This window comes from Denticeps clupeoides, chromosome 2 (genome assembly GCF_900700375.1).
Source record: "Denticeps clupeoides chromosome 2, fDenClu1.1, whole genome shotgun sequence".
NCBI lineage: Eukaryota > Metazoa > Chordata > Actinopteri > Clupeiformes > Denticipitidae > Denticeps > Denticeps clupeoides.
In genome coordinates this window covers 9,079,482-9,104,965 of record NC_041708.1, presented here as the reverse complement: position 1 = coordinate 9,104,965, position 25,484 = coordinate 9,079,482, and the positions used below count along the sequence as shown (strand labels likewise).

Here is a 25,484-nt window from a genome sequence, read left to right as displayed (position 1 = left end):
ACTTGTAAGGGCTTGGAGGTCAGGTTCAAGATAAAACATATAAACACGCCCATATGGAACTTTTCAGCTTCATTTGATCACAAAATCCAAACCAGTACCCCAGCTTTAAGAATCCGATTTCAGCTATCTCTTTAAGGCCATATGGCAGGCCGCTTTTTGCCTTAACTTTCCAGCAATTGCATAACATCAGTCATACACGAATGGCTGCCAGCGACTTGACAAGATACTGCACATGATTGCTTGTCAAATAGTAATCCCAGGGATAAAAAAAATAAATCTCTTGCCCGCAGCAGCGAAAGCAGCAGTGTGAGTGGCCTATCTCCAGCATGGTTCAGAGCTCTGGCAGATTTCAGCTGCCTGTTCTTGAGTCTACAGTTCAAAACTTTTTTTTCAGGACCTATGATGAGTTATTTGATTTCCTGTCAGCATCCTTCATAAAACAGCATCAGTGACGTGAGTTTTTTTTTTTAAAACCTTTTCCTTTTTTCTGTCATTTACATGTTTTATTGTTGGTCATAGAATCTACTATGTGAGCAGTCAGCTCCCGATGCTTTCTCTTTTGTGGAAACCGGGTCCAAATGTGTTAAAGGTTGCCGACCCCTGCCCTATACTACACTCGCATCGACTCTGTGTGCCAGAAAGTGCATAATAATAGACCAGAATACTACTGAAAGACCATTTACTAGGTTTCATGTCACCTCTCTGCTCATATCTCTTTACTTTTGACATGGACAGGCACCCTCATGCTTCACCTTGTTCCTTTAAAGTGCAATACAGGGAGTGCAGAATTATTAGGCAAGTTGTATTTTTGAGGAATAACTTTATTATTGAACAACAACCATGTTCTCAATGAACCCAAAAACCCCTTAATATCAAAGCTGAATGTTTTTGGAAGTAGTTTTTAGTTTGTTTTAATTTTTAGCTATTTTAGGGGGATATCTGTGTGTGCAGGTGACTATTACTGTGCATAATTATTAGGCAACTTAACAAAAATCAAATATATACCCATTTTAATTATTTATTTTTACCAGTGAAACCAATATAACATCTCCACATTCACAAATCTACATTTCTGACATTCAAAAACAAAACAAAAACAAATCAGCGACCAATATAGCCACCTTTCTTTGCAAGGACACTCAAAAGTCTGCCATCCATGGATTCTGTCAGTGTTTTGATCTGTTCACCATCAACATTGCGTGCAGCAGCAACCACAGCCTCCCAGACACTGTTCAGAGAGGTGTACTGTTTTCCCTCCTTGTAAATCTCACATTTGATGATGGACCACAGGTTCTCAATGGGGTTCAGATCAGGTGAACAAGGAGGCAATGTCATTAATTTTTCTTCTTTAATACCCTTTCTTGCCAGCCACGCTGTGGAGTACTTGGACGCGTGTGATGGAGCATTGTCCTGCATGAAAATCATGTTTTTCTTGAAGGATGCAGACTTCTTCCTGTACCACTGCTTGAAGAAGGTGTCTTCCAGAAACTGGCAGTAGGACTGAGAGTTGAGCTTGACTCCATCCTCAACCCAAAAAGGCCCCACAAGCTCATCTTTGATCAAACCAGTACTCCACCTCCACCTTGGCATCTGAGTCGGACTGGAGCTCTCTGCCCTTTACCAATCCAGCCACGGGCCCATCCATCTGGCCCATCAAGACTCACTCTCATTTCATCAGTCCATAAAACCTTAGAAAAATCAGTCTTGAGATATTTCTTGGCCCAGTCATGATGTTTCAGCTTGTGTGTGTCTTGTTCAGTGGTGGTCGTCTTTCAGCCTTTCTTACCTTGGCCATGTCTCTCAGTATTGCACACCTTGTGCTTTTGGGCACTCCAGTGATGTTGCAGCTTTGAAATATGACCAAACTGGTGGCAAGTGGCATCTTGGCAGCTGCACGCTTGACTTTTCTCAGTTCATGGGCAGTTATTTTGCGCCTTGGTTTTTCCACACGCTTCTTGCGACCCTGTTGACTATTTTGAATGAAACGCTTGATTGTTCGATGATCACGCTTCAGAAGCTTTGCATTTTTAAGAGTGCTGCATCCCTCTGCAAGATATCTCGCAATTTTTGACTTTTCTGAGCCTGTCAAGTCCTTCTTTTGACCCATTTTGCCAAAGGAAAGGAAGTTGCCTAATAATTATGCACACCTGATATAGGGTGTTGATGTCATTAGACCACACCCCTTCTCATTACAGAGATGCACATCACCTAATATGCTTAATTGGTAGTAGACTTTCGAGCCTATACAGCTTGGAGTAAGACAACATGCATGAAGAGGATGATGTAGACAAAATACTCATTTGCCTAATAATTCTGCACTCCCTGTATGTAAGATTTTTCCATATAGAGAAGCAGACTGCATACAGATTGCTTTCCTCCTTTTACACATTAAATGTACTTAAGGATAAAATCGTATTAAGATTTCTTTACAGGACTCTTTCTTAATTAAAATATTTTATGTCAAAAGACTTTTAACACAATGTCATGAATTGGTCTGATGACCATTTAATTATCATGAGCAGTTATCATTGAAGGCAAGTGAACTCCATTAGGTGAAATGATTCTTACTATGTTTGAGAACAGGCAAAGCATCAGTTGAGTGTTGCTTTTGAGTGTTACTGGCTGTTGCTGTAGGTCTCTTGGCAGCCTCCCTCACCAGTTCTCATCTTATCTATTTACAGTATTTAGGAGAGACTTCCAACGTCACTGCTATCCTATATTTTCTTTACTTTTTCCATGACATACCTAATTTGGAAATGTGCCGTACCCTTCCCCTGACTGATACATTTCAAAAATTAAATCCCTTTGATTCTTTGTAAGCTCTCTGGGAACCATGGATTTTGCTGTAGTAGGTATTATAGTAAATGTGAGGTAATTCCTTCAGTTTGAGTACAGTTGATCTTTATTTGGGTTGAATCGAGGTCTCTTTAATTGATGGCAGGTATGAACACGAAAAACTGAATACTGTAGTTAATGTAAAAGGTGCTACAAAAAGGCATTACTTTAAGGGTGTGCACATTTATGGTACCAGCTTATTTATCTTGTTAGTTATTTAAAGGTGGGGAAAATGTTTTGTCTTGCCTTAAATTTCTCACCATTGCTTCAGTGAAATGATTTTCCAACCCTCTGTGGACTGATAATACAACATTTGTTGAATCTTGAGTCTCTGCTAACTCTGCAAAGATTTTCTGATTAAATTGGATTCTCTTGACAGACATGGAGGGTTGGGTAATCATGTTCCCAGTTTTTGCATTTTGTATCACTATGTGCTTTGCTGTGTATTGCGTATGTGATCCTGAACAACTGGATTAGAAGCATTTACATTTCACACAATTTCTCTTGTTCCCAGGTAGATGAGATCTACCACGATGAGTCCCTTGGAACGGCAATCAACGTAGTGCTTGTTCGCATGATAATGGTTGGCTATAGACAGGTAAGACAAATTAAATTTCAGCTGTATTTAAGAATTCTGCATATGCAGTACTACTCAAAAGTTTTGACGCACCAACTCATTTATGGGTCATGATTTTTTTTCAATATAGAACAAAACTGAATAAAAGTTGCAAAAAGTTGAACATTTGAGTCTCCAAAGCAGGAAGCTTTTGCTGTGATGGCAGAATTTTACACTCATGGCTTCTCTCTACCATTTTAAGTCAGAAAACGGGGATGATTTTCCAAAAGTCCTGAAGGTTTATGCTAATCACCTTTTTTGGTTTATGCTAATCATCAAACAAGCTTCACTTTCTCCTGCCTCAGAAAATACTAAATATGTCTCTTGCTTGTAATTCTTTAAAATGGCTCCATCTTAGCCTCCATTTCCACCATTTAGTAGGTGTGTCCAAACTTTTGAATGGTAGTGTAATTGTACAATTGTGAGTTATTACAATGCTCTTCAGATTTTGGTCATCAATGGCTTGCTTTTCCTGCCTATCAGGCATGATACCTTCTTGGACAATCAGAATAAGTGTTTATGATGTTGTGAATTTTAAGGTAAAACAATTCGAAAGTGAAAGTGAAGTGATTGTCACATGTGATACACAGCAGCACAGCACACGATGCACACAGTGAAATTTGTCCTCTGCATTTAACCCATCACCCTGAGTGAGCAGTGGGCAAGCCATGACAAGCGCCCGGGGAGCAGTGTGTGGGGATGGTGCTTTGCTCAGTGGCACCTCAGTGGCACCTTGGCGGATCGGGAATCGAACCTGCAACCTTCTGATTACAGGACCGTTTCCTTAACCGCTAGGCCACCACTGCCCCGTGATTGTCATATGTGATACACAGCAGCACAGCACACGGTGCACACAGTGAAATTCGTCCTCTGCATTTAACCCATCACCCTGAGTGAGCAGTGGGCAGCCATGACAGGCGCCCGGGGATTCAATACAAATGTATCCTTGCACTTGTGTGTGTTTTTATTATGTATTTAGAATTGTGCAATTTGAATGCTCTCCCTGACGTTTTTTTAAGCGTTTGTTTTGAGTTTATTTGGTTTACCAATGCTAGGTTGGCATCAGTGTGTGTTCACTGTGATGTGCTAGTGTCCTGTCCTGAGGCTGTGCCAGCCTTTGACACAACAATCAATGAGATCAGGCTCGCCAGGGCCATCAGATTTAGGAGCTCAGAGGATGGATGGGAAGTATTTTTAGTCCATATAGCCCTGTCCATCTGCTGCAGGACAGTACACACATCAAACCTGTTTTTGACAACCTCAAGTCAGCCCGTGATGTTGAAGAGTGAAATGAAGCTCGAATTCAGCCTACCAGAAATTTTAAGGGTACACTAAGAGGTCTCACATGCCAACAGATGACACCAGAGAGACAATATTTGTTGCGGTTCTTGGCCAGAGTCGTAATGGGACTATCACAACCTCTCTATCCTGACACTCCAAAGTGAAGTAGCAACCAGATATGAAGCATGCAGAAGGGCCAAGTTCCTGCCTGTCAAAGCTTAATCACAACCTCTGTACGTTTTACCCTAATAAGAAGATTTGCCTCTTTGGAAATATTGTACTATGAAACTACACTACAGATGTATTTTTAAAACTAACAGAAAAATAAATCTAATAATATTCAACATGTTTACTAGTTCCCAATGTAGACCTTTGCTCAAATCATAGGAATGTCTGGACACTCACAACTGTGCATAAATTGTGACTCTGCTGCTTGCTGTAGTGACTTTTCAGATCCATTTGAGATTTTAGCATCAATGTTTCTTATCCTTGAGCTGCATTAAGATATAGCAAGCTGCTGCCTGACTCTCCATTATATGCAAATTCATTCTATTTGCATATATAGTTCCTTTTTTAGATTGTAAGCGACACTTAATGGCAGATAAGTGCACACAGGTATTGTGCAAATGTGTGTGTGGCCCATGGCCGCAGGCAATGTCGTGTGCTTGCTGTTGCTGTTGCATTCTTCTCATGTTTCTTCTGCCGTCTGTTCGGAAAGACCAGGGGCTTTTTCCTTTTGCAACTTAAAGAGGACCAATAACAGGGAAGTGAAGGTTAATCCAAGGGTCATCAACCTGGGTTCTGGAGGGCAACAGCACTGGACAGCTTAGTTCTTTCCATGTACCACCACACCAGATTCAGCTGAAAAACTGTGTGGTAGTAAGCAGGAGAATGTGGTGTGTTAAATGAGGGTAAACTCAAAAATGTGCAGGGCTCGTGCCCTCCACTTCCAGGGTTTGTGTCTGTCAATGGAAGCAAAATAGATAATATATGGGCTGTGACTACAGTCAGTACATTAACATTATGTTAGAGAGAATCTAATCATAAGTCTAATCACACTTTTAAACTACATGTAAACATTTTAATCTGACTTTAATTGTACTAAACTGTTAGTCCAACAAAGTTGGCCTGGCTATGGCCTTTGGTTTTAAAGTTATGTAAAAGGGGAAATGAAAGGGAGGTGATTGTCATTGTGATACACTACAGCACAGCACACGGTGACACAACGAAATGTGTCCTCTGCTTTGAACCATCACCCTTGGTGAGCAGAGGGCAGCCATGACAGGCACCCGGGGAGCCCGGGGCTGGGGTTGCGTGTCCCGGTGGTGGTCAATGGTACGGACATGCAGCGGTTTCCGGCAGAGTCCTTACTCTCACGTCTGGGATCGAGGACGTCTGCATTCCTGTTTCCCGGCCGGTGGTGTCCAAGGAACAGCGGATGGGTCTGCCCAGCGGGGTCTGTGGCTGGAACAGTGGAACTTTTGCAGTTTGGGGCATCGGGACCATTTTTGATGCACCGCTTCCTTTCATTATGGATATTCCTAGGTTTTACGGCTGTAGGAGGAAGTGGCACCCAGTGGCACTCTTGGCACCCAGGCCAGGTTTTCCTGGTGTTTTTGTGTCTGTCTTGTACCTGATGATCCTTTAGGGTTTTCACCTGTGTTATTAGTGTAAATAGATCCTCACTGTGTGTAGTCCTGCATTTGTCAATGTATTCCTTGCCTTGTTATTAAACCCGTGCTTTGTGTTGGAATCGAGTGACTACGTACTCCTTGCCTTGTGCCGCCATGACACAATAATGTAACAGGTTACATTTGGGAGTATTTGTGTATCGGACGTACAATACATTGATTTAGTCCTGCAGATAAGATGCGACAGTCCTGCACCAACGGCATCGGTTGACTGTGACTGTCACCAACTGTCACTCACCATGCCTTCTAAACAACACACCCACTTTCATTTTGGAATGGTACAACACTTGTGTAAGCTGTCTCTAATTATAAGAACGTGGAGATGTCTGGTGTTACATGCGCTCATGTCTGGAAAGATCGGTATTCTGGTAACAAATGATCCAAGCGATTCTCTCGCGAGTCCCTGAGCTTAGATTACTGCACATGCTGCTTCAGAATGCTGTTTTCCACCCCCCTCCAGCTGGTTATGGACAGGGCGTGAGGGTGGGGGGGTGGTCTGGCCTGACTGCTACAGTTTTTCCACTAGACTTTGCCTCCATTGCTGTCTAAAATTAATAGTGACACCTTATGCCAGCGGGGATAGAAACACATCGCCGGGTTTCCATTTAGTGCACAATTCTGGCCCTGTTGCCACCGAGTGGAATATGGGCCGAGGGGAAAGGCGGGGAAAGACAGACAGGAGCGCGGGTTTATTTGAGGAGTCCGCCTCAGTTTGCGCTTAAATATCTGGTTTCTAACCAATTTCCACCTCACTGCTTTTCCAGATAGCTATCACTGGAGGCTGGTGACAGAGGGTAAAGAATACTGCTAAGAAGCCATTTGTTTTCCCTACCTGTCATTAACGTTTTGAAGAAAATAACTTTTTCTTTTTACATAAAAAATTACTTTAAATAATAATGATGCATATACTTAATTATGTGGCAAATTGATATTTAAAGATGCCATAGAATGAAAATCAGGCCCAATCTGGGCACAATAGTAAGTAAATTGAATGCACACATTCTGACTATGCAGTTCCTCTATGCAAACGCGCTTTAAACATCTGTTGTGCCTCAAGTTTCCTCAAGGCACAAATAACATTTTTCCAGCAGGATTCAAAATTTTTATACGCATTAGCAAACCATTCCAAATGATCCCTAAACATCTCTTGTGCCAGTCATGTCTGTGGAAGTGGACAGTTTGAAATGATCAGAAGCAGCTTCTTCCCCCACTGTTTTACACATTGCAAGTTCTGAACAATTTTTCTCTCTCTATATTCCATGTACCTCCACAACATGTTACGTTCTATTATACTGGGTGCTTAGTGTATACTTTTTATTGTCTTCATTATGGAATTGCACTGTTATAAAGTTAATTGTCTTGGCTGAATAGAAGCAGCCGAGCAAGCAATTCATTTTTCACCGTACTTTGTTCATGTGGCGTTAAAACTTTGACTCTTTGTATTTCTATCTGGCTGAAACACGAAAGACCATTCTTCAGCTCAGTGGTATCTGATCATCCCAGATTGTGTTCCCACCAAATCTGAAGTATGAGAATGAAATCCCTGGACAGACCTCAGGTACTGCAGTAAAGAAAGACAGTGCTGCTGCAGTCTGTCAGAACATTTCACAATGTGCAAGAGAATTGTAGAGAATGTACAGTCGTGGCCAAAGGCTTTGAGAATGACACAAATACTGGTTCTCACAAAGTTTGCTGCTTCCGCTTTTATTATGGCAATTTGCATATACTCCATAATGTTGTGAAGAGTGATCAGATGAATTATAAAGTCCCTGGACCATGGTGCCATGGACTTAATCCCAATTTGCCGTTGACGAGCCTGGAGATCATCCTGTCATGCTGATTGAGTTAGAATAGCAGACTGGCGATGCTTGAAATCATTGTTCTTCCTCTGTTAACCGTAGTTACCTGCAAGGAAACACACGCGGTCATCAACGTGTTGTAAGGGTGTGTATTGGCAACGATCTCACAATACTATATGTATCACAATTCACAGGTCATTGTGATGCTGTACATACTGCAATAGTTCACTGAAAATGTTGAAATACAAAATGCTGTGATCGGTCTGTCATGTTTTAACTCAAATCTGAACAGCGGCATCTCCAGCAGTGGAGGTTGTAGTCACGCGCTGATTCTCATTTCTGCTGACCTCACTTGGAGAAAGACTTTGCGAAAAGCCAGTATTTGCGTCGCTCAAAACTTTTGGCCACGACTGTACAGCGCTTATCAGTTGAAGTAAGAAAACACACACAATGAGAGAAAACAAAAGAAAATTCCAGAGTTCAAAGTGGACAGCAGAGTCAAAGGATCAGAGTTCTCTCACTGTTCATATGGTTACAGTATGAAACATCACACAAAGCGGAAAATGTTCAATGTGTGACTCAAAATAACTCAAGGAAATGACAAAAAGCTGTGAGTTAGTTTCTTCCTCTCCGAACAGAAACGGGTTGGTGAGTTTCACCTCCTAATGTGAGAAATGCGGATCTTGTGGTTGGGATTTCAGGGATGATATGTTGCAGTGGATATTTGTTGTGTGTAGTTTAGTGGTATTGTTGCCATTGTGTTTGTGTGTTGCATTGTTAACTTATGTAGTAGTAGTAGTAGTACTGAAGTAGCCAGTAGTTCAGCATCCCTTCCCACCAGGACAGCCTAAAAGACACACAAAACCACACAATTAATACACAGAACAATAAGTCCCTAGTTGACAGGGACGTAACAATTGCAGTCTAGGGAACATTCAGGGCGAGCAGTTAGGGTATATAAAGGGTAAAGGCCAATAAAATGTGAGAAACAGAAAAACACGTTAAGGAAGAAGACACAAGTTATGGAGGGTTCTGTCTGTTTGGGCTCATTATCCATATTTCTAAGTTATTATTTTATGTGTTTATCTGTGTTCAGTCCATCTCGCTCATCGAGCGTGGAAACCCATCTCGGAGCCTGGAGCAGGTGTGTCGTTGGGCTAACACGCAGCAGCGCCTTGACCCCAACCATGCCGAGTATCACGACCACGCCATCTTCCTGACAAGGCAAGATTTTGGTCCCGCAGGTATGCAAGGTACTGTATTTCACTCGATCGGGGACTGTGCAGTTATGCTTCCATTGTCAAGGGTTGGCCTCCTGTCCAGCTCAGGTAAGGTCCCTGGAAAGCTGCTGGGTGGGTTCACCTCTATCCGTGCTGGTCTGACCTCACTCTGAAACCCAACAGCATCCAGTGCTTCTGCTTTCAATCCCAGCACCTTGCTGACTGGGTAGTGGCGCCAACCTGGGTATTCAAACACAAAAGAATAAAGATCACTGAAGTTCTAAATCATTTGTTTACAGCTAGTTGACCCAAATGATGATCAAAGGAGAGTTTTTGGCATGTAGAGCAAAAAGTAAATGCTAAAGTACAAGTGAACTAAACCTTTTCACTTAAAGTCCTCATTTTAGACGCTGCCAGAGGTGGACAAAGTACTTAATTGTACCACTGGTGAAACATGGCCATTTTGGACTTTAATGTGATTTGTATTTAAATGCTCAAACAAGGTTGGAGGTCATGCACAGGTTGGAGGACGAGTTTTTGTAGGCCGTTATATGCACTGCTCAAAAAATAAAGGAAACACAAAAATAAGACATCTGAGATGTGAAATAATGAAATATTCATATCAAATACTTTGTTCTTTACACATTTGAATGTGCTGAGAACTACATTTTACAAAAATGATGGAAATCAAATTTATTATGCCATGGAGGTCTGGATTTGGAGTCACACTCAAAACCAGCATATGGTCTCAGGGGGTCTGAGGATCCCATCTTGATACCTAATGACAGTCAGGCTAGCTCTGGTGGGCACATGCAGCCCCCCCAAAGAAGCGCCACCATTACTGATGCCTACTGCCACACCGGTCGTGCTGGCGTCTCCAGACTGTCACGTCTGTCACATGTGCTCGTGTGAATCTGCTTTCATCTGTGAAAGCACGGGGCACCAGTGGTGGAAGTTGTGCTTAAAGCCCAAAACGTGCTCCGGAATGTACGCACAACCTACACTTGTGGACATGTGTGGGCAGTGGTGGCCTAGTGGTTAAGGAAGCGGCCCCGTAATCATAAGGTTGCCGGTTTGAATCCCAATCCACCAAGATGCCACTCAGGTGCCACTGAGCAAAGCACCGTCCAAACACACTGCTCCCTATCATGGCTGCCCACTGCACACCAAAGGTGATGGGTTAAATGCAGAGGACACATTTCATTGTGTGCACCGTGTGCTGTGCTGCTGTGTATCACAATGCCAATCACTTCACTTTATTAGGCCCTCATGCCACCCTCATGACTCCTAATGGAGTCTGTTTCTGACAGGGCTCTGGCAATTCTCCTCCTGTTCCTCCTTGCACAAACGCAGAGGTAACGGTGCTGTTGCTGGGTTGTTGCCCTCCTACGGCCTCCTCCACGTCTCCTGACAGACACAGCAAACATTTTTTCCACAGCTTGCATTGATGTGCCATCCTGGATGAGCTGCACTACCTGAGCCACTTACATTTATGACATTTATCAGGCGCCCTTATCCAGAGCGACTTACAATCAGCAGTTACAGGGACAGTCCCCTCCTGGAGCAACTTAGGGTTAAGTGTGATGCTCAGGGACACAATGGTAGTAAGTGGGATTTAAACCTGGGTCTTCTGGTTCATAGGCGAGTGTGTTACCCACTAGGCTACTATAACCCTTGTGTGTATTGTAGACTCCGTCTCACGCTACAACTAGAGTGAAAGCACCGCCAGCATTCAAAAGGACCAAAACATCAGCCAGAAAGTGAATTGAGCTGAGAAGTGGTGTGTGGTCACCACCTGCAGGACCACGCCTTCATTGGGGACGTCTTGCTAATTGCCTATAATTTCCCCCTGTTGTCTCTGCCATTTGCACAACAGTATGTGAAATTGATTGTCAGCGTTGCTTCCTAAATGGACAGTTTGATTTCACTGAAGTGTGATTGACTTTGAGTTACTTTGTGTTGTTTAAGTGTTCCCTTTATTTTTGGAGCAGTTTAGTTGGTTTTAGGCAGACACTGCATGCACTTAAAACACAATAATCCTTTCAGAAAATGTTAACATTTCATCAAGATATGGGCAAGTGTGCAGAAATGCGGTACCGGTCTTGAACATAAATTGGTAGTTACAGATTACGTCAGACGTGACGTGACCATACTGATTGATTTATTCCTTGGTGAAAAAAACATCAAGTTTCAGAATTATAAGTAATGATTAGCAAGACCCTTGATAGAAATGTATTGAAGTAAAACATCCAATTTTTGTCTTTCTAATGTAGTGAAGTGAAAGTCATAAGTTCTCCAAAAATGTGAAGTACAGATACTAAATAACTTAAGAACAGTGCAAACATATCCATCTTAGCTTATATCATCAATTTGATGACTGACCACTGGGTCAGGAAATGGTGACTGCACATCTGTTCTCAGTGACATGAGATCTAAAGTTGGAATTTCCATTAAAATTTCAGCAAAACCAACTAAATTACTTTCAGAACATTTTGCCCATTTGGGTACAGTAGTGGGACCTCAGCTTACTGTATCATGGACCAGTGATTTTAAAGTCAATTTTACAGGTCTGACACACTGAAACAACTGCAGAATGTATTTTCAGAGAGAGCAATGCTCCTTTTCTGAAACATTAAAGGCTTTAATAAAGTTGAATAATAGCTTTTGGTACAAGATAGATAAATGAGGAGAGCCATAAATTACAAAGTTTGTCTTAGCTGAAATCGCTTTGTTGTTCTTCTTGTCTTATCTTTTTGGAAGCACATCTAGTGGTTTAGGGACAATCGCGGTGGCCCCACCACTTTGTTTTTCACAACTTGTCTGTTGCCATGGCTGCAGGTGTGTTATGCCCGTAACAGGACAGTATCCATGGCCCTTGGGGCTGCATGGGCTTGGTCTTTTTCAGATTGTGTTCATTCAGTCTATAAGCAAACATCACAGCCTCCTGCAAGACTTTTACTGCAGGTTGAGAAATTCCGGCTCCAAATATAGACCTGAAGAGCCAGATCCGCATTCATAAAGCATTTCAAGGAAATAAAGAAAAACATTATGGCTTACAGCAACAGATTGGTACTACACGCACATACTGGTTGGTTCTTCCTGTCGCTAATTTTGACAATTCACAAGATTCAGGATTCACAATCTGGGACATAATTGCTTGATACACAAAGAATTACCCCAGAGCATGAACACACACACACACACACACACACACACACACAGACATACACACAGTGGGGCAAAAATGTATTTGTCAGCCACTTAAAAAGATGACAGAGGTCTGTAATTTTCATCATAGTTGCATTTTAACTTTGAGAGACATAAAAAACACTTTTAGCTGCATTAAATTCACTGAGATAGGATGAGATCAAAGAGTCCCTAGATTAAAACAGTAGTAATGGGATTATTTGAAAAACATCTAGTTTTAAAAAGTACTTCCTGAAAATGACAGATCCCTTCACTTTTATTGCCCTCTGTAAGAAAATGGGGCTACAGCTAGGGATGGAAAAACATTCATCGAAAGCATTTTAAACAAGACCAAAAGAAAAAAATACGAAAGCATATAGAACAAAAAAACACAACGAATTAAAACATATACATAAATTGTGTAAATAACATGACTGACACAACACAGTTGTCCGTATTAAACTCTCCTCATCTCATGTAAGACATTTGCGTGGTCACATTTGACTTGACCTTTTAAACTATTATCTTATCACACCCACAGTGGTTCAATTTCTGTGTGTGCAACTGTGCCATTTTACGTGGCTGTCTGTTACAGTCCTGAGGTACTGCTGCAGCAGGTTTGCTTCCTAACTTGTGATCTCTGACTTCTGTGCTACCTTTTACGTCAGCAGCTTGAACTTTGCTTCAGCAGCCCAGAGCTCACGTTGGCTTCTTTCCCATGGGAATGCAGTGTGCATTTTCCCGTCAGGCCCTCTATCCTCATCAGGATAAAGGGTTGAGCACTGCAGGCTTTTCTCACTGAAAAAACACCTTGGGTTTTAATTTGCATTTGTAAATGTTAACAGCAAAATGGCTGGTAGGTGCCCAGATGAGTGTTAATGCGTGCCTGCAGATGAATGGTGCTGGTTTTGCTAATGGTGAATTCATTATTGATTTTTTTTTTTACTGGATGCTGCCACTGGGCAGGTTGATGCTTCCCCTCTCCTCTGCTGACAATCTGTTTTGTTACTTTTTTTACTTGTAAGCGACCTGGTTTCTGCATTTTCTGCTTTTTTACCTGCATGCCAAAGTTCTTCTGAAGGTCAAGAAGCATGACATTTCTTTCATGCCGGTCCAAAGACCGGAGCTGAAATGCTGTTGAAACCAAAGCCAACTGCACTTAAGCTGAACCACTGCACATCTCTTGATCGAGTACAGCATACTGTGTCAGTCGTGCTTTGCTCTGTGTTTTGTGTACTTTGCGCCGTCAGTGTGAGTGTTTGTGTTACTCTGCTATGTGTCTGTCTAGTGTGTTCTAATGTCCATGCCAAGTTAAAATATCTGAACAGCTTCTTGAAGTTTCGCATTTCTTATGAGCTTGAGACAAGTCATGCCATGTCTAGATGCTTACACAATTGCTTGCGGTAAGATGACATTATTACACTTTGTAATGTAAAAATAGGGCCCTTCCAAACACTATTAATAGTGACTGATTGATTCTATCACAATATTATAGCCACAATGCAATATTCTAGTTTTTCCTGTGTTGTCCCCAAAAGAATGGGACAAACAACCTAATTCGTCCAATTCCACTGAATCTTCCAATTTAATTATTATTAAAGATGATCAAACAGACTGTAGATAATTGGTGAATAGTACAGAGGATAGGAAGAAGCCAGAGTGGGATTTCCTAGGCTGGGATTTCCGTGTGTAGATTGGTAGATTGGAATGGTAGATTGAACAGTGTTGCCAGCAGAGCAGCGCGAAGAGAAAAAATGTGAGTGGACATTCTGTTCCAAAAGAAAGAGGTCCCAGTACTGGGAAGATTTTGGACCCCAGTGCAGAGTCAATAGGAAATTCAGTCACTAGATTTCAAACTTATTGGAAAGCTATAAAAAAAAAAAAAAAAAACTCATCATGAAATGACTGAATATTTGCTTGACGCACCTTGTCCGGCTGGTGCGTAATGGTGCCGAACACCTTTCTTAAGCATAAGTATATGGATTGATGTTTCGTTCATAGTCTTGACATCATTTAGCATGGCTTGTCTTGGTTTGTGCTTTGAAATCTGAAATTTCAAAATGACTAGATGCCTATGGGCATTTTTCTTAAGCGTGGCAGTCCCTGTGGAAAAGATAGGGGAGATTGTAATATTCTAACATATTTCACAACCCCAATTCCAATTTGGGACATTGTGTAAAATGTAAATGAAAACAGAATACAATGACTTGCAAATCCTTTTCGACCTATATTAAATTGATTTAAGACTAATTTAAACTGATAAACTTTATTACTTTTTTTTGCTAATCTTCACTCAATTTGATGCCTGGGGACAGGGGCAGGAAAAGACTGGTAAAGTTGAGAAATGCTGAAAAAACAATGCTGTTTTGAACATTCCACAGATTAACATCTTAATTGGAAACAGATGTTTGTCACGATTGGGTATAAAAGGAGCATCTTCAAAGGCTCAGAGGTTCACGAGCAAAGATGGGGTGAGTTTCCCCACTTTGTGAACAAATGCATGGGCAAACAGTCCAGCAGTTTATGTTTCTCAATATACAATTGCAAGGAATCCAGGGATTTCATCATCTACTGCCAATAAGGCTCTACAGAAATCTTTGCACATAAGTGGCAAGTCATAAAACCAACATTGGATGCCTGTGACCTTTGATCCCTCAGGCAGCACTCCATTAAAAACCGCCATGATTCTGTAAAGGATATTACCACATGGGCTCAGAAAACCATTGTCAGTTAACACAGTTCATCGCTACATCTACAAGTTAAAACTATACGATGCAAGGCGAAAACCATATACCAACAACACCGGAGGGCGCTCAGCTGATGTTGGGGAGGATCTTTACAGTATTCTGTTTTTATCTAATGTCCCAACTTCAATTGGAATTGGGGTTGTAAATTTACAGTGGCATGTAAATTTTTGGGAACCTTTACAGAAAATGAATTGATCATCCTCATGTTAAGCAAGCCATTTTATTTCCATTATTTTAAGGTTCAAAACACACACACAATATTATCATTCATTATTCATTTACAACATAAAAATATTCTGGTGGTGAGTTGCTTTTAAAAAACTAGCTGTGAGATCTGCATTACCTTGCCTTGATAGTGGTTACCTGAGACTTCAAATGTAAATTCTAATTGTATCTGTTTATATGTATTGTGGTGTCCAAAATTTTGAACGGTGTCCCTTTCATTTTTTCATTGTACAGTTGTGAAAGAAATCAATAAATAAGCCACAAATCTGTCATCTTTAAATTAATGTCTTTTGGTGATCAGTTCAACTTCTGCTCATTTAACCATTCAGAGTAACAAGGGTTCCAAAACTTTACGGTATGCCACCGTAAATTAACCGTTACTGAAAAAAATCTTTGCACACATATACAGTTCCTTTCATGTTGATGATGAATTTGTATTTATTCAAGCCCGTGTTGGTGTCAGTGGCTTTTAGGTCCTTGCCTCTGGTTTGGTCCCCCCTCCCCCTTTACTCATGGATCAGGCTGCGCTGCCATTACAGTTTATCCTCAGTGTCCTTTGACCTCTCTCACCCAGGTTATGCACCTGTGACGGGTATGTGCCATCCCCTGCGGAGCTGCACTCTGAACCATGAGGACGGCTTCTCGTCGGCTTTCGTGGTTGCCCACGAAACGGGGCACGTGTAAGTTTACGATTGCTATTACATCTTTGGGTATTAAATCTTCACATGTTCAATCGAGAAATTAATTGGGCTCGCTGATGTATTGTTTTTGTTTGTTGCTGCTGCGTACCTCATAATAAATCAGTATTTGTGTTGATGATGCCATTGATGATGATGATGACTTTTATGATGATATTATTTACTATATATTATTTAATATATAGCACAGTTAGTAATATGATATTTACTTAAATTTTTACATCTTTTATACAGCTGTGTCTACGCAACATCCATCAGACAGCAGCCTGTCCCTGTCCTCCCCAAAATTGAAAATCTGGCCGTGGGTGACGGATTATAGTTGCATTGTGCAGAATCCAAGTGCATTTGTATTAATAAATTTATCTCTGCATTCGGAACTGGAATTATTATCAGAATTTGAAATAGTTTTGGGCAGACTGGCCAGCCGGCAGGTCTGCTGTGATGAGACCAGTGTCAGTTCAGCTCAGCAGTGTCTCCTTTTCGTTAGAGTGGAGCAAGGTGGCGGCCTTGTGCTTTTCTGTAGGCAAGTCCACATGGATGTTTTATTTTTCCAACCATATGGAATGAATTGAAAGTTCTGTGCCAGATCTGTTGTGTAACAGTGGCAGATTTTCACATTTTCCCTTGGCAAGTTGTCTTTTTTGTGTACATGTGCCACATCTGTACAAAGATCTGCTAATTTAAACCCATGAATTTTAGAGGCACTTTCAGTGCTTCTACTTGTCAGTGCAACTGAGCCGTGTGCAAGGGGTTTTTGACAATGTAATACAATGTTTTAAGTATATTTTATTAACTCTAGGCTATTTCACTATTTCTATTATACTAATGATTAAAATGAGGTTAGAAATTGGAATATGCTACATATTGGGCTGGGGCCAATTTCCATTTTGATTACATTTTTATTACAGTAATAATACCACTTATAGAGTCCCAGCCTCATACATCAATGTAATTATTGATATTTCTGTGCCCAGGTTAGGGATGGAGCACGATGGTCAAGGCAACCGCTGTGCGGACGAAACCAGCATGGGAAGCATCATGGCCCCTCTGGTGCAGGCTGCTTTCCATCGTTACCATTGGTCACGCTGCAGCAAACAGGAACTCAACCGCTATATCCAGTAAGATCCTCTCCATCATAGGGAAATGTCCCAAGGTAACAGGGACAAATGGTCTCACTTCAACACATGCTGGCTAAAGCTATAACTTTTAACTTTTTGATCAGGAAAGTTCCACTTCTAAATTACATTTGATCTCATGGACAAAATTGGAGGACTAGACAAACTAATTAACACAAGAGGATTGATAGGATCTATAGGACTGTTTTTTTCCCCCTTTATCCTGGACAAGATTTAATGTGGTACTGTTGAGGTGCACATGGGATCATGTGGTGTTGAGATCATAAATTGTTGCAGCTCTTTTGCTTAGTCGCTCTGGCACCATCTAGTGGTGCTTCCTTATATGAAACTGAGATTTTTTTTTATTTGTTATATCAATAATGATCATGTCTTTTTTTTGTTATTTATACATGACAAATGTTCTGTTAGGAACCATGGTCTGACCATTAGTGGCTCTACATGATGTCTGTGTTTCCAGAGGCACACCAAACTGTCCTTTGTGTCTCGTTTGCCCAGCTCCTACGACTGTCTCTTGGATGATCCCTTTGAGCACAAATGGCCCAAGCAGCCAGAACTTCCTGGGATAAACTACTCAATGGATGAGCAATGCCGCTTTGATTTTGGTGTGGGATACAAGATGTGCACTGCTGTGAGTCCTTCAGTCACTCTGCTTAGATTTTATTAATTACATGCAGAATATGTAAACTGCAAGAAGGAAAACTATTTGTATTTCACCTGCTCCTCTCTGCCAAGCCTTGTGTTTCTTCTCAGCACTTTTTATTTTCCATTTTGTTAATGTGGGGCATATTCCCCTTTTAAAAAAATTATTATCTTTTAATTTAAATGAATGTTCTGAAGATTTGTACAGAATTGTGGATATCTAGCACACAATTGCTTTAATATCAGACTTTATGGTGCAAGGGCCTTAAACTCCAGTCCTGTGGAGAATCTGTGCACACACAGGGAATTCAGACTTCAAAGTAGATTTTTTTTCATGTATCTGTACTTTACTAAAGTATATCCATTTGGGGAGACTTTTTACTTTAAATCCACAGCATTTCATAGTCAGACATTTTACTTTATATTTTTTGTCTTATGTTTTTTTATGTTTAAGTTTAGTTTTGTTTTTATGCTGTGTTGTAACTGTTCCACTGTTTGTTATCTTGTGACCCCCCATGGGAACTTGACTTGCACATTTCATGTGTACATTAGCACAGATTGTCACTACGCCTTTAAAAATATTAAACATTTATAAAAATATTACATTGATTTACAGAAAAATAGACAGTTTGAGGCAGAACACATTGTAATAATTTAACTTTTAATTACATTTTAAAATCCTCTCGCCTCCTCCAGTTCCGGACCTATGACCCCTGTAAGCAGCTGTGGTGCAGTCACCCTGACAACCAGTACTTCTGTAAGACCAAGAAGGGCCCACCCGTGGATGGAACTGAATGTTCACCAGGGAAGGTGGGTACTGTCACTGTCAAGGAGGACAATTTAACATTGCCACCTTTATTTTCAACTATTCGTTTTTATAATAGGTGCCCAGCCAAACTAATGTACACAATTTTTCCTATTGTTAAGTTACGATATTTCATAGGTTAAACTGTGACCTTCCTATGACCTTCAACTCAATACACTTCATTCACTTCATGCTCATTACTGTAGTAAAATGCATGTGAATAGGCATTAGAAAATTGTAATAAACACAATTTACTGTAATGTTCTTAATGAAGACATGGTGCATGAGGCGTGTTCACTGATTTCACATTTGTGTCCACCTTGTTGAAAAGGGGTATTAGGAGTGTGGAGAATAGAGGGATTTGTGGAAGATGTCCTCAATGTGCCCTTACATAGGGCACATTGGGGATTGGAACATCTTCTCATTAGTTAGTTCCTGCTCTCCAATATACAGATAACAAGACGCAAACAGCCACCTGCTTCTCCATTCTCTCCAGTACAGAAGAGGGACTGGCCTGCTGGAGGTCCTCTCACAACATTTAGAGAAAATATCTAAACCACATGGCATCTACTTTAATCAAATATCAGATTACCTGCTAATATATAAGTGTAACCAATGTCTGCTCCATTACCACAGTGGTGCTTTAAGGGTCACTGCATCTGGAGGTCATCTCATGAGCCTTATGGCCACGATGGTAGCTGGGGCTCCTGGTCAAGATATGGCTCCTGCTCCCGTACCTGTGGAGGAGGAATCCGCTCTCGCAGCCGGCAGTGCAACAACCCAGCGTAAGCACCATATTGCAAAGCAAAGGACAGATTGTCCACATACACACACATACACACTTGCAAAACCTGCAAAACTGCAGATGTACTTCACAATCACATGCACTCAAGCTTACTTTAATTGAGTGGGAGTGTGGGAGCATATGCATATACATATGCTTCTGCATATGTTGTGTAGGCACATATATAATTCTGCATTGTCTGTTGAGTTAACTTATTAAATCCAGTCCTTTGGTTCAGGAATGGGGTTACGTCAATCTCGTCTATTCAGGTATTGATGGACTGAGCTAAGAAACCCTGGTGTAGAGCATCACTGGGGTTTTATTTCACTTCGTGACTCGATTCATGAACTGAGGATGAGCTGAAGGCCTTGGTGCCGTAAAGGTAGCGATGTATCCACTAAATGCAAAAGCTTACATTAAGCTTAATCTGGGGCATCTGGAGTTTAGTTCTTTCAACCAGTCTTCACTGAAAATGTTATATTTATACATCTGCAAGAAGCTGCACAGACAGTATTTACGGTCTCTGCAGCATCCCACTAGCATGCCAGTTTTAATGCTGTGTTTCTAGGGTCCTAAACTGACAATTGATGGTTGGGGTAGTAGTTGTCTGATGCAGGTACAGATGGGTCACAGTCTACAAATGCAGACCGTGCAGGTGCTTGAAAGTTTGAGCACCTACACTACCAGTCAAAAATTTGGATGCATCTACTCTGTGGCAGTTATGGAGACTAAGATTGAGCCATTTTGAAGAATCTAATGCAAGAAACATATTTAGTATTTTTGTAGCTAGAGAAAGTGAAGTATGTTTAATGAATCTGCTTTTGCAGAGTTGCCTCTTTATGTACATATTAGGAATGTTTTGCATGTGTGTTATTTTGTGAATATTTTTTTAATGTCCTTTTAATACTGTATATTGTAGAGAGAGGTGCAGAAGACGCGATGTGTGACGCGATGTTCTGACGCGACCTTGCTTTTTGTACAGGAATGCAGTATTGTAAATTGTGAATGCTTTATGTTAATGTTCAGTTCTCTTGGACACATGGTGTGAGTTGTGAGAGAGAGAGGTGCAGAAAGATGCGACCTTGCTTTTTGTACAGAGTACACTTTGCACAGAAAATCTCTTGGGTGTCAGCTCATCATTTGCGGTTCAAGAAACGAAATCAAAAAGTTACACAACGCAGAAGAAGAACCGCTACACTATGATGACTTGCACCTTGATATTTTAGATTGGATGTATACCTAGCCGAATTGCACTGTAAGGGGCGAGAACGAGTCTTCGAACTGTGAAATTACCACATCAAACGTGACGTGGTAACATGGATGCAGCTATTTAACTGAATAAACAGTTGGTAAACACAAGTACATCTTATCGAACATAATTTATTTTCATCACCAATTATCATAGTAGAACAGCTTTCTCAAGCAGGTTGTGATGCATTTTGGAAACAGGAGATGAGCCCCTGGTCTAATGCGCCACCTGGCTTGAGAAACCCGTTCTCAAAGACTTACTTTTAGTCATTATTTGGGTAGCACACATATTCTGAATGCCTTCGTCAGAATTCAAATGAGCCATTTTAATCTAGAATCTAGATTAATTTTGCTTACTCTAGATTAATCTAGATTAATTTTTCTTACTATAGATTAATCTAGATTAATTCCAAGATTACAGTGAGATTAATCTAGATTAAGAAAATTAATCTATGCCCACCTCTAGTAAAAATACGAGACCCATAATGAATAGGGAGTGTGTACAAATGTACAAATACACACTCCCAGTGTTTCCAGGTACATTGCTTTATTAATTTGCTATGTTTGAAAAAAAAAAAAAAACTGCCTGACAAAAACTTTTGATCAACATTGATCATTTAGATATGTGACTAGATTAAAAAGTCTGAGCAGTTAATTGCTTCAGATAGTTTGGACAATGTTTGGGCTGATTTTGGCAACACTGCAACAGGTACTGCTTCCTCTCAATCAAATGGTAATCCATGAATGGATTGATTAAGTCGTTCGATTAAACTTTTGCCATGTGAACAATTCATGACAATGCATGTCACACATCACGTGTGTGACATCTACAATCTATTTATTAATATTCATTTATTAAGGTCAAACACTAGTACCTATGTACTATATACTACTGCCTACCCTTTGCAATATACCATTAAATTCAGCTTCCCCTTAAAATGTACACGTACTGTCATAGGCTTTTTAAAACCTGGGTAATTGAAAACACATTTTAATGAGTGTTCCTGACCTGCAGTCCTTTTTCTCTTGGTCAACTGAAGTCTACCCTCAGCATGCATCATTAACCTATATGAGCAGAGGAACAGGCTGAGCGTTTTTATTTCCGTGGGAGGCGTGACTCAGAGGAATGGTGAATGTACAAAGTGGCATGATTATAAAGCAGTGAGGGGATTGAACACACTGTCTCAGGAGAGCAAGCTGCAGACTGATTTCTCATAAATGAGGTTCTCAGCTGCAGTGTAAAAAACGTTTTTGACAAGGCAAGTGAAGCACTGCATTACGGGATCTGTAATTTGTGTGTTATCAGTGCTTCATATCACCAAGCCATAATACTAGCTATACATAACGTGACCTTGTGGGATGTGGCCTGTGGGCCGCACGTTTGGAACCCCCGCTAAAGATCAAAGATATATTGGTGATCATGCTAATACAGGATAATGTTCAGTAAATCGCGCCAATGTTTGGTACGTTTTTGGACGAGCATTTGCCTTTAATTCATTTGTGGTTGGATATGCATTGCAGGCCAGCATATGGAGGGCGGGACTGCCCTGGCTCCGCCTTTGATTACCAGATGTGCAACACAGAGGACTGCCCGGGGCCTTTCGAGGACTTCAAAGCACAGCAGTGTCTGCAGAGGAGCAACAAATACCACAACAACGTCAAGCACACGTGGCTGCCGTATGAGCATCCTGACGGTGAGCTAGGATTCGGTTCGAACCCAAAACTCTTGCACGCTGGAGCGACATATTTAGTCCCGCACAACCTGGGGGAATTACCGTGTAATTTTTTGTGTGTGTCCATGGTGTCTCGCAGAGGCCCGCAAGTGTGAGCTCAGCTGTCGATCTAAGGAGACGGGAGAGGTGGTCTTTATGAACCAGGTGATGCATGATGGGACGCGGTGCAGCTACACAGACCCATTCAGTGTGTGTGCACGAGGGGAGTGCCTGGTACGTGTATCTGAACAGCTTAACACTCCCACCACACACACACACACACACACACACACACATCTCCCTTGTTGTGTCTGTTTTTTGTGAAATCGAGTATCACAAGGACAAAAACATCACTAAATGCAAGATTCATATTTTGTATTTTGTAGCAGGAGAAAGTGAAGTATGTTTGATGAATCTGTTTTTCCACCCCTTTTTACCTTCATGGTTGGTTTGTTCAGTATTGTCATCATCATGAGATGCTCCTTAACATGAGTGAATGATAAGAAAGTGTTCAGCATAAACCCTCAGGACTGTTATCATCGTGAATTATGGTCATGTTCTCAAGTGAAGCCAAGAGTGAAATGCATTGCAGAAAAAAGCTCCCTGCTTTGGACAGGCTCAAATGTTCAAATTTTTACCTTGTTTGATATTTTTGCTGTTTATTACATAACCTCAGGTGTGTTATTTCATAGTCCCGTGTCTTCAGTTTGGTTATATATTGTAAAAAAAAAAAAACAAGACCCATAAATGAGTAGCTGCATACAAACTTTTGACAGATTTTTTGTTTGTTTGATTCTACTCTGTTCTGCCACTAGCATGTTGGCTGTGATAAAGAAGTGGGCTCCTACAAACAGGAAGACAAATGTGGAGTGTGCGGAGGAGACAACTCCCACTGCCGAACCGTCAAGCTCACTCTGACCAAGACCCCCAAAAAGACAGGTACCGTAAACATGACATCTGCTGTTCATCTTGTAACAGATCAAACTGCAATTTGTGCTTCAGAGTGTAACCAAGGGACTTATATTTTGTAGAAGCCATTCTCCTTTGAACCAGAACACCACATAGTCATACCTTCAAATCCCACTTACTACCATTGTGTCCCTGAGCAAGACACTTGTCCCTGAGTGTCTCCAGGGGAACTGTTCCTGTCACTACTGACTGCAAGTTGCTCTGGATAAGAATGTCTGCTAAATGCTTTAAATATAAATGTAAACTTGACATTTATCCATTATTGACATAAAACCAGTAGTTTCTATGAAATGCTGATTTTAAAATGTTTTGCTCATTTTAAGTAATCCATCTTTCGTCAAACATGAACTGTTTTAAAATGTTCCAGCCCTTTGACCACATTGCTCACTACTGCCACCTATTGGAAACCGCTGAAAGTCAGGCAACTTCTGTCTGCACCAAATTTAACATTTGATGCAACGCAATCCAAAAATATTGGCCAGTTTGAAGCACTGGTTATACACTTATACACTTTCAATCTACTGGTTGCCTGCTATTGCAGACAAATTTGACATCATTATTCTGCTGGAATCATGTCCATCTTCTTTTGAGCATGTTCCTTCTAGTGGTACATGAGGCTCTGGTAAAGCCTCATAATTGCAACAGTTCTCTGCTGTCAGGTGGGTGGCTGTAAGATTGAAGGTTCTCTGATGTTCCTTCAGGATATGGCTAGAGGATGTCTTCACTTTATAGTTCTAAGATGATGAGCCAGTTAACTACTTTTGTTCACCTTTGAACCTTGGGCTTTTGAGAGTGTGATGGTTGCTGCATCTTTTATTCAGTCCAAAAAAGTGCACCAACAACAGCAAGAGTTTTCATTCCTAAGGTAGCTGGTCCAAGAGGTAGCTGACCAACAAGGATTCACACCTCCAGCTACAGAGCCCAGAGCCACACCTGAAATGCTATTGGGCAACCAATAGTCATTTCTCTCATGGAAAGTTGAGGTTTTTAATTCTGTTCAGTTGCAGCCTTATCATGTGCCCTGCATTAGACAGCCGTGGCCCAGATGATTGCAGTGCAGTGGCACAGTAATGTGTAGTAGTTTATTAAAACATGAGGGCTACCATTCTTATTTTACATCTGTATGCTCTTACCGCTCTTTCTTGCCCCTTGGTAGGAATGCTGAAGATGTTTGACATCCCTGTGGGAGCCCGGCATATTCTCATTGAGGAAAACGAGTCATCACCTCATGTAATTGGTGAGTTTGTGGGGAAAAAAAATGAACATTATAGCTATTTTATTGTATTTACTATTAACATAACAAAAGATTGATGTTAGTGGAAGACGGATTGTGGCATGCAACTTCAGCAGACTCAAGCAGCATAAATAATTTTTATTAATATAACTGGCCTTTGGCCAGTTTGGCAGATACAGGCTCGACCAGTTACCTAACTATATTATTTGTTATTGTACAAAATAATCTGTGATCTAATAATCTAATTAATAGCCTAAATAATAATGAATAATCTAAAGCAGGGGTCAGTAACTAAAGTGAAGTGATTATCATTGTGATTCACAGCAGCACAGCACACGGTGCACACAGTGAAATGTGTCCTCTGCATTAACCCATCACCCTTAGTGAGCAGTGGGCAGCCATGACAGGTGCCTGGGAAGCAGTGTGTGGGGATGGTGCTTTTGCTCAGTGGCACCTTTATAGTCAGTGGCTTTTGCTCAGTGGCTTTTATAGTCTTTCCAGTAGGGTTAAGCCATTGTACATAATACCATTAGACCAATCAAATATGTACGTTACAGGCGGTCCATATGCAGAAAGATTTTGATACCTTTTTGCAACCCCCCTTGGAAAACCCCATCCAAGGTCTACACAGGCCTAGTAAGACACAAAATGAGTGAAAA

At 41.0% G+C, this 25,484-nt stretch overlaps 1 protein-coding gene across 2 annotated transcripts in view; it reads left to right on the top strand.

Annotated features, from left to right (window-relative positions):
- The window catches only part of adamts14 (ADAM metallopeptidase with thrombospondin type 1 motif, 14), a 52,687-nt gene that overhangs the window by 18,427 nt on the left and 8,776 nt on the right, over positions 1–25,484 (top strand). Inside the window, exons 5-15 of one of the 2 annotated variants that reach the window (XM_028967929.1) lie at positions 3,350–3,433; positions 9,319–9,466; positions 16,175–16,280; positions 17,273–17,416; positions 17,930–18,062; positions 18,770–18,883; positions 19,515–19,663; positions 22,432–22,604; positions 22,723–22,856; positions 23,438–23,561; positions 24,748–24,828. In XM_028967929.1, the coding sequence (XP_028823762.1) occupies positions 3,350–3,433; positions 9,319–9,466; positions 16,175–16,280; positions 17,273–17,416; positions 17,930–18,062; positions 18,770–18,883; positions 19,515–19,663; positions 22,432–22,604; positions 22,723–22,856; positions 23,438–23,561; positions 24,748–24,828 (1,390 nt within the window). Of the gene's footprint in view, positions 1–3,349; positions 3,434–9,318; positions 9,476–16,174; positions 16,281–17,272; positions 17,417–17,929; positions 18,063–18,769; positions 18,884–19,514; positions 19,664–22,431; positions 22,605–22,722; positions 22,857–23,437; positions 23,562–24,747; positions 24,829–25,484 lie in introns of both variants that reach the window. The other variant, XM_028967928.1, reaches the window with a different exon arrangement.